Source organism: Chrysochloris asiatica, unplaced genomic scaffold (genome assembly GCF_000296735.1).
Source record: "Chrysochloris asiatica unplaced genomic scaffold, ChrAsi1.0 scaffold00045, whole genome shotgun sequence".
Taxonomy (NCBI): domain Eukaryota; kingdom Metazoa; phylum Chordata; class Mammalia; order Afrosoricida; family Chrysochloridae; genus Chrysochloris; species Chrysochloris asiatica.
Genome location: NW_006408563.1, coordinates 10,130,297 through 10,143,821, shown reverse-complemented (window position 1 = coordinate 10,143,821; position 13,525 = coordinate 10,130,297). Strand labels below are relative to the sequence as shown.

At 37.1% G+C, this 13,525-nt stretch overlaps 2 protein-coding genes across 2 annotated transcripts in view; both read right to left on the bottom strand.

Moving 5' to 3' along the window:
• ORC2 (origin recognition complex, subunit 2) overlaps positions 1-13,525 on the bottom strand; it is a 69,159-nt gene that overhangs the window by 45,967 nt on the left and 9,667 nt on the right. The window contains exons 4-7 of the mRNA XM_006861990.1: positions 12,297-12,386; positions 8,577-8,669; positions 7,476-7,507; positions 5,988-6,048 (exon numbers count right to left, since the gene is read on the bottom strand). Of these exons, the coding sequence (XP_006862052.1) occupies positions 5,988-6,048; positions 7,476-7,507; positions 8,577-8,669; positions 12,297-12,386 (276 nt within the window). The remainder of the gene's footprint in view (positions 1-5,987; positions 6,049-7,475; positions 7,508-8,576; positions 8,670-12,296; positions 12,387-13,525) is intronic.
• Positions 11,649-11,942, bottom strand: LOC102842346 (protein S100-A10-like). Its single transcript, XM_006861989.1, has one exon. The coding sequence runs from the start codon at positions 11,940-11,942 to the stop codon at positions 11,649-11,651; it is 294 nt and encodes a 97-aa protein (XP_006862051.1).

Genomic DNA, 13,525 nt, shown 5'->3' with positions numbered 1-13,525 from the left:
GTGCTCAATACACTGAGGTTATGAGCCTCAGTGAAGGAATGAGGAGCCGAAGCTCAATAGCTCCTTGGGGTGGGCCCTATTCCAATTCTGCAGTCTGCCCTGGTCTGGCCTAAGCTAAACTAGCTCTTACTAAGAGAAGCAGCTGGACAGACATAGGGGTAGAGGGGGAAAAAAAGGCCAGTTACCCATTTGCATCAGCCAGGTGCAGTAAGACCATCTCAGGCAGCTGTGAAGGCAAGAGGCAAGTAGGTGGCACAGAGTCATACTACTTAGTGATGAGAGAAAGCTGTTGCCAGCTTTTTCTTCTTACTATTTTATTTTTTGCTGTTGATTGCTGGTTTCTTTTCTGTCTCTCTTGTGTGTGTGTTTTCTCTTTTTGTCTCACCTGATATTGTTGTTGTTGTTGGGTGCCATCAACACAGTACCTGATAGGAGCCAGCAAATGAGGCTATACAGTCAGCCACAGCCATACCCTCTACAACTCCACAAATTGGGCTGCAATCAAAATCAGTTACTATACACTGGACCACTGACAACAATCACATCAGCCAAATCCACTCTGAATTGAACTGCACGATCAGTGAACAGAGAACAGAGCACAAGTTCATCTCCTGATCACACGCACCAGGAGGCAGGTGATATGTGCCTAAGAATATACCAACATACATTCATCAACTTAATAAAAATACAACTTAATACAAAAGCAACACAATTCCTTGAAAGTAGCAGATAATTTTGGTTCACATGAAGAAACAAGACAGAGTAGCTTAAATAAATGACCAAGAGGAAGAGCTTTAAAATGTTATTGATGAAAAGGAGGTAATGGAACTACCTGAAAAATAATTCAGAAGAATGGTATTTTATGTACCTTCAAATGATTGATAGAAAGGTCAAGGAAAACAATGAAAAATTCAGAAAAGCACTATATAAACAATCAAATAGAATAAATGATTGGAGACAATATAAAACTTACAAATAGAAATCCAGAAGATTAATACTAAGATATCAGAAATGGGCAATACATTGAAAGGGCAAAAGACTAGATTTGAGTCAATGGAAGCCAGAATTGGTGAGCATAAAGAAATAAATCTCTCAATACTAGTGAGCTAGAAGAACAATTAGAAAGATAGCTGAACAAACTCCAAACAAAAATGACCCCAAAAGAAAATTACTAAGGCATATCGTAGTCAAATTCCAAAATCAAAGACAAGGCGGGAATCATGAAAAATGAAATGTTATCCACAAAAGAAAACCAGTAAGATTAAGCTCTGATTTCTCAGCAGAAACCATGCAGGCAAGTAGGCAATGGAGAAATATACATAAAAGCCTGAAAGAAAAACACTGCCAATCAAGAATCATGTAATTAGGAAAACTGTCCCTCAAATATGACAGCAAAATTACATCATTTCCAGATACACAGAAATTAAAAGATTTTTTTAAAAAAACTTAAGTCAACTACAGAAAATACTAACGGTAGTCCTTTGGACTAGAAATAACAACAGCAGACAACATCAGAGACTGACATATATGACAACACCACCCAGAATTCAATCTGTATGCTGAGCAAATAATCCAAAAGGCTGGATTATATGAAGCACATCGTGGCATCAAGATTGGAGGAAGACTCATTAACAACCTGCGACATGTAGATGATACAACCTTGCTTGCTGAAAGTGAAGAGGAATTAAATACTTACTGATAAAGATCAAAGACCACAGCATTTGGTATGGGTTGCACCTCCTCACCAAAAAACAAAAATCTTTACCACTGGACCAATAAACAACATCCATATAAATGGAGAAAAGATTGAAGTTGTCAAAGACGTCATTTTGCCTGATCAACACTCAGAGAAGCAGCAGTCAAGAAATCAAACATTACGTACATAAGCTGCACAAGACCTCTTTAAAGCGTTCAAGAGCAAAGATGTCTGTTTGTAGACTAAGGTATGGCTGACCCAAGCTCTAATATTTTCAATAACCTCATATGCATGTGAAAGCTGGACAATGAATAAGGAAGACTGTAGAGGAATTGATGCATTTAAGCTATGGTGGTGCTGGAGGAGAATATTAAGAATACCAAGGACTGTCAAAATAACAAATAGATCTGTGTTGGAAGAAGTACAGCAAGAATGATCCCTGGAAGCCAGGATGGCTAGACTTCATCTCTTATTCTTTGGAAATATTATCAGGAGGGACCAGTCCGTAGAAAAGGATATCATGTTTGGTAAAATAGAGAAAAAGGAAGACCCCCAATGAGATGGATTGGCACAGCAGCAGAAGCAATGGGTATAAATGTAGCAATAATTGTGAGGCTGGCTAAAGACCGGTTAGTGTTTTCTTCTGTTGTGCATAAGGTCGCTATGGGCTGTTACTGACTTGATGGCACCTAACAACAACAAACTGACAAAGATGTAAAATTCTCTCTATTTGCAGATGATATGATCCTATACATAAAAATCCCAAAGACTCAGCAAGAAAATTATTGGAATTCACTGAAAGATTCAGAAAAGTGAATAGGTACAAGATCAATATATAAAAATTAGTTGGAGTCCTCTAAACTAAAAAACACAGCTCTGAAAAGGAAATTAGGAAAATATCATTAACAATCATTGTTGTTATTATGGGTTCTGACATATTGCAGCCATGTATAGGGTTTTTGAGGTGTGTCCATTACAATTGTTGCTGTTGAGAAGTGCCGTTGAGTCGGTTCCAACCCTGTCTAGGGTTTCTGTGGAGCAGCTGGTCCATTACAATAGCCATCCAAAAAATGAAATACTAAGGAATAAATCCAACCAGAGAAACAAAAGACCTATATAAAGAAAACTACAAAAAACTTCTAAAAGAAACCAAAAGAGATTTATAAAAATGGAAGAATATACCATGCTCATGGATAGCAAGACTTAACATTGTGAAAATGTCAATATTACCTGTTGCGGACCATGTAAGACTGGTCAGAGGTTCGAGGCCCTATAGGCCCGAGTGTAACAAATGAGGCCACTGGCAGTTAATGGCAAATTGTTTTTTATCTTAATATTGTTACATGTATTAATTTAATACACGGAGCTCTTGATAATCCACATATAAATGTGATATTTTCCTAAAGCCTAAGATTAAAAGTTGCAAGGTCAAGCCTTTCTCCAAAAGGATTAACTAAAAATATCTTAGCTACTTCTCGGTTCTTTGTTCTATAGACAAAGAACCCATCCTCCCTAATCCTTTTCCAGGTACAGCTCCTGCAGACCTGGCTCAGGAAGCCGAAACAGCGGGACTCGGCCCAAGATTTTGTCCTTACCTCTCACCTTCCCCCACCTGAGCTCAGGGGCTACAGATATGTTAATTGGGCCTGAGAATCCAAGTTGCTGGCCTGGGATTCAAACCAGCGAAGTACGATGTAAAGTTACCTGAATGTCTGGAAAAGTACTGATATTAGCTGTACCTTGCCTAAGTCCCTCCCAGCTTGGTGTGAAGCTCCTCCCCTAAATAAAACAGGCCCGGGCCTCCCCAGGTGTGCATTACGGGTTGGAAGGCTTGCAGTAAAGACTGCAGTGCATTACAAGATGGAAGGCATGCAGTAAAGATTGCAAGGCAGTGAGTTGCTGCCTGCAGAGGCCACGATGCCTGTACTCCCAAGCCTGCCCACCAGTGATGTATCCACCCTGGCTTTGGGGTGCCTCATTGTCTCTCTCTTTGTCTCTTTCTGTGTATTCTTGCTATATATTTATCGCCGTCAGGTATCTCCTCCTCGTGAACCGAACCCCTATGTCGAGGCAGGTCCCCGACAATTACCCAAGACAATCTGTAGGTATACTGCAATCCCAAATCCAGATTCCAACATCATTCTTTAAAGAGATTAAAAAAAATGATCATGAACTTTATAAGTAAAAGAAAGAGACTTTAGATAAGCAAAGCATTGCTTAAGAAGGAAAACACTCCCTGATCACTACACAGTCATAGTAGTCAAAACAGCCTGGTACAATGAAAGACCCATAGATCAATGGAACACAACTGAGAACCTAGAAGTAACCCATCCAACTGATCTTTGTCAAAGGGCCAAAACACATTAAATGGGGAAGAGATGCTCTCTTCAATAAATGGTGCTGGCAAAACTGGAAATTCATTTGTAGGAAATTAAACAGAACCATATCTCACACCATATACAAAAACAAACTCAACATGGATTAAAGACCTAAATGTAAAACCAAGAACTATAAAAATCATCATTGAAAAAACAGGGACAAACTTAGAGGCTCTAGCACAAGGTATAAATAAATATACTATCAAACATTATAACTGTTAATAACAAATACTTGATACTTATGTATTTATGGTGTTAGAGTAGAATATTAACAGTTCCATGGACTGCCGGAAGGACAAATAAATCTGTGTTGGAAGAAGTCCAGTCAGATGCTCATTAGAAGTCAGGATGGTGAGACTACATCTCTCACACTTTAGACATATTATCAGGGGGAACCAGTCCTTGGAGAAAGACATCACTTTGGTAAATGGAGGGTCAGGGAAAAAGAGGAAGATCCCCAATAAGATGGATTTGTACAGTAGCAGCAACAATGGGCTCACGTATAGCCATGATTATGAGACTGGCGTTAAGACTGGTAAGTGTTTGTTCTGTTGTACATCAGGTTGCTATGAGTCAGTACCGACTCGATGGTACATTACAACAAATATATCCTACAGCAATAACAATATATCTGACATATAGGAACATTTGCTTAGTGGTGACTGGTAATGGAGAAAAAGTTTACCTTCTTTTTAAAAAGGATTATTCTTTTAGCCTATAGTGCATATCAGACATAAAATAATAATAAATACTTCATATATGAGGGGGTTTCAAAAAGTTCATGGTAAAATGGAATTACACTATAGCAGAATTAATTTTTCCATGAACTTTTTGACGTTTCCTCATAGTAACCTTTTATTGCTTCACATGTCCAATCATTTAGGAATACCAATTTTATGCTGATAAAAAAACATAGGGTTAACAGCTCTATGTAATCCATACCTTGAAAGGAAAGCACTGACGTGAGAAGCCCCAAAGTTTCACTAGATTTGAAAACGTTAGCTAATACTATTGTCAGTGTTCAAAGCCCCAAGAAAGGGGTTAACATCTTTCTGAAAAATAAAGGTCAAATATTTACTGGCTCTAAAGCTAAAGATGGAGTCCTGGTATGGTCCTGTGGGTTAATGCACTGGACTCCAAGGTTGGTGGTTTAAGTTCACCAGCTGCTCCTCTGAAAACTTATACAGGGTTGCTATGAGATGGTATAGACTTGACGGCACTTAACAACAACAACAACAAAGGTGAAGATTTTAAAATATAAAATCATTTTTAATTTTCTAGAATGCAGGGTTCTGTGAGTTTACTTGGCTTTGCATAGCATTCAGTATACATATGAATATTTACTATTATTTCATTATAAAATTTCTAAATAAATCAAGAGAACTACCTCCAAACTATTTCAAATCAAGCTAAAAAGCATATCATTTTATTGGAGAGATATCTTAACACAATTCAATGTTCATGGACTATAATGTTGAAGTCAGTCTGCTAAGTACTATAATTAAAAAGACACTGTTATTAATCTTAAGAATTTATAGTTTGAGAAGATGAACATAGCTTTTCTCCCATGAAAACAAGCAGCAATAGGTAGTTATAACAGTAGTTATTAATAATAAAACATCATAATAGTTAATACTTCTTAAGCATATGAAAGTCAAGCACTACAATAAACATTTTAACATTCCTTATTTCAATTCCCATAACAACTATGAGGTGAATACAGTTAATAGTCCCATTTTATAAATGATAAAATTGAGGCATAGAGAGACCCTAGCAAGGGTTAGGCTTAAGATATAAAACCATGCAGCCTAACTCTAAAAGTTGAATACTCAATCACTATTGCTCCTTATTTAGATATTAGCTCTTATCATAACTTAGCATAAAAAAAAAAAAATGTATAAAGAAATACATACTTATTAATCTTTTCCTTAGACCACTAGGTGCTGCTGAAAGATATTTACTTTCGTCACTGCTCTGTTAAAAAAAAAAGTTAGTCAATAATGACATAGAAAATTAATGACTGGTCTTAAAATTTACTGGTGTTAAAATATATTCTGTGAAGTAGAGAAACAGGAACTTATACTTTTTACTTTCTTACATTTTAGTTTTAAAATATTTTATACAAAAAATTAAAAATTGTCTTCCTGTGTTTTTCTTCCTCACAGAATACTTTAATACCATTAGGTTTCTAGTACATTAAAACACCCACTGCTGTACACATGTTAATTTTTAATATCACTAAAAAGTATCATGGTTTCTTTCTTTTTTTTTTGGCCACAAGAACATAGGGCAAAAAATCTTAAGTCTGTTTTCTTGTGATAAACTGTTGGTACTAGTTACAAATGTCAATAAATTTTGATTTGAAATGTCTAATGTTTTAAATCAAGATTCTCATTTTTTTAAATATATATATTTTGCTATCTTGACCCAGTAACATATGTGTATATATAACTGAAACAAATTAAGATGAAAAAAATACTTCAACAGAAGATTTCATTTTGCTCTATTTTATTATTTTTTTAATGCAGGTCATGTCCTACTAAACTGATTTCAAGACTGAGACAACCTGCACCCACATAGCTTAGTGAAGGCACCTGTGTCCAAACAACAATTTGTTTCAGAAAATTCCTTGTTCAAGAAAATAGGCTGTCAGATAATAAACAACTTGAGTGTTTACTACAGGAAATTTCTGCAAACTAGCTTATCTAACTGAACAGTTCACTCATTTGGGTAACGCTTTCTCACATCAGGGTAACAGGCAACTCACCAAGGCAAATAACTGGCTTATTTATGAAGACTCAGTTCAGGTATCATGAACTTTGCCACATCAGTTCCCCATCTTAAAAGACCTTCCTTATGTTACCTGAACCCAGATCCCGAATCCTATACATATCTTCCCCTGAACACCCTCTTCTGAGGTACTACACTAATATTCTGTCATGGTGATGGTGTTCCTTATTACAGTAGGTCTAATAAACGTAACTTTGAGCAAAAGGTTTTTTGGAGGTCTTTTGGTAGTCAACAAGATACACTAATGATTCTGAGCTACAACTTCAAAAACAATAGACTATATTTTTATTCAGTTATAAAAATGATTTTTATTCTCTTACAATTATACAATGTTACTGTTTTTGTGAAGTGCCGTGAGTAGGTTCCAACTCATAGCAACCCGTATAGGGTTTCCAAGGCTTTAAATATTTGCAGAAACTGAGAGCCTCATCTTTCTCCTGCAGAGCAGCTAATGAGCTCAAACTACTGACCTTGTGGTTGTCAGTCCAGAAGTTACCCTATGGAGCCAATTATAAAGCACTATATATATATTAAGAGATGAAATGGTTATTTTTTTTTTATCATGTCTTACTTTGCAACATTTAGATTTTTGTTCTTAGTCAATTGCTTACCTTTAGCTGAACTTTGTCTGAAGCAGAATGCCCTAAAGAATGAAACAAAAATTCATGACTTACTACAAGTACTTCATGGTTAGCAATGGTTTACTTTCATTAAGGAGTTCTGCTCTGATGCTGTGGGTTAATGCACAGACTGCAAAGCCATTTAAACTGCAAGGCTGACGGTTCAAGCTCACCAGCTGCTCCTTGGAAACCCTATTCAGGGTCACTATGGGTTGGAACCGACTCAATGGCACTTAACACAACTTTCATTAAAAGCAAAGTTGTAGCTTCTGCACAGAGGTGGGAATGGTAGCGGTGGTTGTGTGCCAGAGTCGGTTCAGACTGATATAGACCCTGTATAGGGTTTCTGAGGCTCTAACTCTTCACAGGAACTGAAAACCTCATCTTTCTGCCACGGGGCAACTAGTAAATTCGAACTACTAACCATTCAGTTAACAACCCAGTTCATAATGCATTATACTATCAGGGATCCTTCCTACACAGAATGTTGTTACTGTGCTGTTGGTAAATGCCGTCAAATTGGTTCTGACTCACAGTGACCCTGTATAGGGTTTCTAAGGAGCAGCTGGTGAATTTGAACTGCTGACCCTGTGGTTCAAACCGACTTTGCAGTCCAGTGCATTATCCTGTAGCACCACACATAGGAAGCTATGTATTATTAAATTCCCAGCTAACATCTTCACTCAAGGTGGAATTTTCATTTTAATTTCATGATTATTTGCATTAGTGACAGCTACTTCTTGTATTTTTATAATATTAAAGTAATTAGAAAAAAATGAAGGCTTTTTCTTTGTTGATTATTAAAAAGTACTATTTAATTTAGTTGGAATCTTTCATGAACATCCAGCTAACTCAAGCAAATGACAATGACACTAAATTTTTGTAGTTGGTCCTGTCAATTCATTTAGCAGATAATTTCCTCTTTTATTGACTGCTGATTACAGATACACTAAGGTAAACAAATTGAAGTATTAACTGCATTTTGTTAAATGAATTTACAGAGAAGAATATATAAACATTTACTAACACAAGTAAAATAAATAACATTCTGCAACTTAAAAACTCTCTCAAAGAACTGAGATAAAGTCTTACCCTTGCTACTTTGAGGCGTGTTTATTGTTATTTCAGGATCTTCCTTCAAATTACATTGAACATTTTTTCTTGGTGTTTTTGCTAGTTCTGAAGCTATAAATAGACAAAGTAAAAAAAATAATAATAATAAACATTTCATGTACAATAGCAGATAAATAGCCTAATTTCACTTATATAAGTGCTTTTACAAAACTGCCTGCCATTTTTATCAGAAAGATTAACAAACATACCAGGAGCACATTACCCAACAAATAAGGTAAGCACGGGCTTACTAACCTGTGGTGAACAACTTCATACGTTTTACTAAATCAATGACATGAGACTATTCATATTCACTACAGACTAGTAAGTAAGCATATGTAAGCCCATGCTTACCTATTTGCTGGCTATCCCTATTAGGGACCGTAAATTTGAAAAGAGCTTTTATTCTGTAGAAAAGGTTCTGTGGGGTTGGACAACAGACAGATGCTAGCCATACCTACAAGTAGTCTTTGAGGTAATGAAAAAATGTCTAACTGTTCACCACAGATTAGTAAGGTTGCACAAATAGCCTGTGCTTACCTTGCTTACTGGGTAATCTGACAATGAAACCTACCCATATTAATGAAGAGTACTTCTGCATTCTGTGGAATAGAACTTCACACTCATCGGGAACCTAGATTTACAGGATTTACTAAGTCTGCAGGAATGCCTCAATCTAATCATCCCAAATAAGTTTTAAAATTTGAACAGAAACTATCCCATGAATCATCGTTAAACTATGCAACAATTTAGCTGAATTAAAGAATGTTTGTCTTGAGCATTTGTTGCTGTTGTTGTTAAGTGCCACTGAGTTGGTTCCACTCACTGCTGCCCTATACAATAGGGTTTCTGAAGAGTAGCTGGTAGGTTTGAATCACTGACCTTTTGGTTAGCAGTCCAGTGTTTATCCTACAGCGCTATACTTGAGCATAGCACTCATTTAGCTATATGAGTGTAAACTGAAACTGATGGCAGTTAATCTAAAGCACTTATGAGAACTTTAAGCGGTAGAGATCCTAAATTAATGGTGATGAAATAATATGGGTGGAGAGAATGGTGACATGATGGGAAGTCCGTAAACCTGTGCATGCATGAACTGGAGCACGAGCAGCAATACTTTTGAGTTGCCCTTGGCTGTGTGGGTGTGCATACATATCTGAGTATCAGATGAAACAGTCTGTATTTAGCAGCGAATTTAAATACAACATTTAAGATATTGACAATGTGAAAGGCATGTAGGAAGGAAGCCCAAGTGAGGACACAGATTTATATCTCCCAAATTAACACTCGCAGTGGGACATCACTTAACTGAGTAGAAAGGAGCACATTATATTTAAATTGTCTCCTGCCTTTCCTTTTTAAAATAGAGGCGATATAGTTGAATTTGTATATAAGTTAAAAGCATGTGATACAATACTATTATACTGCACTGGACCACAAGGTCAATTTGTGGTTCAAACCTTCCAGCTGTGAGTTGGAATCAACTCGGCAGCATTTAACAACAACTGGTAGTCAGTCCATTGCTCCTTCACTGTTCTCATCTTCCCCAGCAATCTACCTGCAGGAATTCCTAAGGCCAAGTCTTTGGTTCTTGCTCTGTGTCTATTTTTACTGTGATAATATAAATAAATAACAAAAACATTTGCCAGTTCAATATTTTCTATGTATACAATTCATTTTCTGATTTTACAAAGCCTTCCAATTCTTCAGGGTCTGTCTAGCCCTAAATATTGGTTAGCCTAATTATATGTAATCATCATTAAATAAACGTTCTTAGTCAATATGAAGGAGCCTTGGTGTCACTTTGGGCTAAGTGTTGGGCTGCTAACTGCAAGGTTGGTGGTTCAAACCCACCTGCTGCTCTGCAGGTGAATGATGAAACTAATTGTTCCCATAAAGGTTTACAGTCTTGGAAACCCTATATAGGGTCGTTATCAGTTGGAATGAACTTAATGGCAGTAGGTACCTAGCTAGCTAAAATATGTTTTTAGAAGTGATTGGTTAAGTATATATATATACATGTATATTTTAAGGTATTAAAAAAGGAATTTTTATTGAGAGCAAGAGGATGCAAACAATATAAAAATCAAAAGCTTATCTGGTTTGGCTTCCTAAACTAAGGTGGTAATAAAGGCACAAAGTGACTGGCTTACAAGTTTTCAAGAGGGAGTTTAGTTTAAGAGTGTGCGGGGGAAGGTAGAATCCCCACTGAATAGTTTTCATCTTGTCTAGATGGGTCTGGTGAAAGGAGATGGGGATAAGATTTTTATAATTCAACAGTGAATAATTGTTATCATGACTAATTGAGACTGTCCGAACTGTAAAGGTAGAAGTTTTGTAACAAATATGGGGGAGTAGTTAATCTTACAGTCCAGGAACAGAGGACCCTAGGACCAACAAGGGAGAAGAGCATGAGCAGAATGTGGGGCCCTATCCAGAGAAGCAGTGACACCTGAGATGGAGGCAGAGATGAGGACACGGAGAAAGGGAACAGCTGAAGACTCTAGACTCATGGAAAGAAAAAAGGATGTATGCTGGCAGCCAGGAGGCAGGCTTGCAGAATGTGCCCTTTCGTTGTTTAAATTATTATATATACCTGAGTGTTTCTGTGTTCACCACCCCCCCACCTACACACACACACACACAAAAAAAACAGAGGAAATAGAAGCAAATACTGTTGAGTGATGATGAACAGAGGAGATAATAATCATTGCAATGCAACAATGAGTGTAAAGCCAACGTTCTCCCATGTAAACTATCACTCACAATAAAAACTTAAAAAAACAAGACTTAACAGAAATAAGGGGGAAAAAAGGTTACCTGGTGTTGAACTGACTTTTCTTTCTCTACTTGTCAAATGGAAGTTGGATTTTACTTGTACACATTTTAAAGGGTCCTGATCTTTACACAGAGGAAAGCTGTGGGGTAGATCCCTTAAGCAGCTCTTTGGGATAACTCTTATCAGGGTGGGAGTGATTTCCTCAATTCTGCCTACATTCTTTGGGATAACTCTTATCAGGGTGGGAGTGATTTCCTTGATTCTGCCTACTTCTACTTCTTTCCCTTCTGCTTCATGTGTACTACAAAATAGTCGCTGCAGGAATTGGTGAGTCCAGCAATGAGCAAAAGAAAATTCTGGAAGCTCACTGTGCCATCTCGACACTGGCTCAGGTCCTTCATTATTTTGTTCATGGCCAGGGGGTCTTTTTGGTTTTCCAAAAATCCAGGGAACTCCTTTTCCATAAGAACCCTCAGGTTCTCTTTCGTTAAGTAGCATTTATCACCAGCAAATTTGTGAAATGTGAACATCATCATTTTCATGGCATGTTCCATGTGAGATGGCATTTTGGTGAGGACTGTTAGAATCTTGGCCAGGCAGCAAAGGGCAGACACTCAGCAAGATGGGACGCAGGGCTAGTCTTAAGTATATCTTCTTAACAGTGCTGCTAAGTCTATTCCAACTCACAGTGACCCTGTAGGACAGAGTAGTTCCCTGTAGGAACTGCTCCTAGGGTATGAGGTTGTAAATCATTATGGAAGCAGAAGGCCTCATATTTTTCTTCCACAGAGCAGCTGGTGGGTTCAAACCATTGACCTTCACATTAATAGCCTAATGCTTAAGCCACAGTGCCACCAGGATTCCTCATACCTTCTTAAAGAAGGTAAACAGTGATTACCGAAATAAGAAAAGCAACATACCTAGTTTAGTCATCTTTTCAGAGTGTTTCCTGTTTTGAAAAGAATAAACTTTATTTCCACTATCTGCAGCAGAGCCATTTTTCAAGGATTCTGAAAGAGAAAATGCAACATACATTTAGGGGAAAGGAAAAAGCCATAAAACTTAAGTTAAAAACTTACTATTTGTATCCCATTGCCTTGCACAAAGGTGTCTTTTTAACAATACATATCCTGGTGTGGCAGCACTGTGAGATAAAGCACTAGACAGCAAGGTCAATTTGAACCACAAGGTCGGCTATTCAAATTCACCAGCCACTCCTTGGAAACCCTATACAGGATCACTATGAGTTGGAACCAACTCCAAGGTACTTAACAACATCTCAAATAAAACATTTGAAAAAGGAAACAAGAGATCACAACAGAGGACTATATCAGAACTTGAAGGAGCTACACTAGTGATGTGGTAGCTGCTGTTGAGACCAATCTCACCAAGATGAAGCTATATTTTCAGTTCAGCTCTGACACAATACTGCTCTATTTCATGGTCAGAGATTTAACCCAGAAGTGGCCATCATTTTTTAAAATTTATTTGTTGTTAAGTGCCATTGAGTTGATTCCGACCCATAGCGACCCTGTATAGGGTTTCCAAGGAGCAGCTGATGAGCTTGAACCACCGACCTTGCAGTTCAAACGACTTTGAAGTCTGGCGCATTAGCCCACTTACTTAGATGACCCCAAATTACGTATCAGTGGAGAAAAAGACTACTCAGTTTTTGGAAAAATCTAGAAGTACATAATTCATTCTCTATCTCTCACCTGACATAAAATTAAAAAGTACTAAACTTCATTAAAAAAAACTGGTGAATATATTTACAACTTTGAAGCAGAAAAAGATTTAAGTAAAGACACAACCCACAAATTAACATGAAACTAGACTGGCAAAAAAAAAAAAAAATGTTTTAATCGAAATTAAATCAACATTGGTTGACATACAGAAAAATGGGAACTCTTACATACTACCTGTATAAGCCTCTAGAAATATAGCTTATAGATATCTAGCAGATATACATAAAGAGACAGATACAAAGGTGAATTTTCTTGATTTCTGATGCAAAAAAATGAAAATACAAATGTTCCTCAATAAGGAACTTGGGAAATAAAAGATAGTATAAGGAGCTCTGGTAGTGTAGTGGTTACGAATTGGGCTGCGAACCTTAAGGTCAGCGGTTCGAAACTACCAGCTGTTCCGC

What these genes read in the sequence shown, in the direction of transcription:
- LOC102842346 (XM_006861989.1), bottom strand. Translation starts at nt 11,942, where the DNA reads ATGCCATCTCACATGGAACATGCCATGAAAATGATGATGTTCACATTT.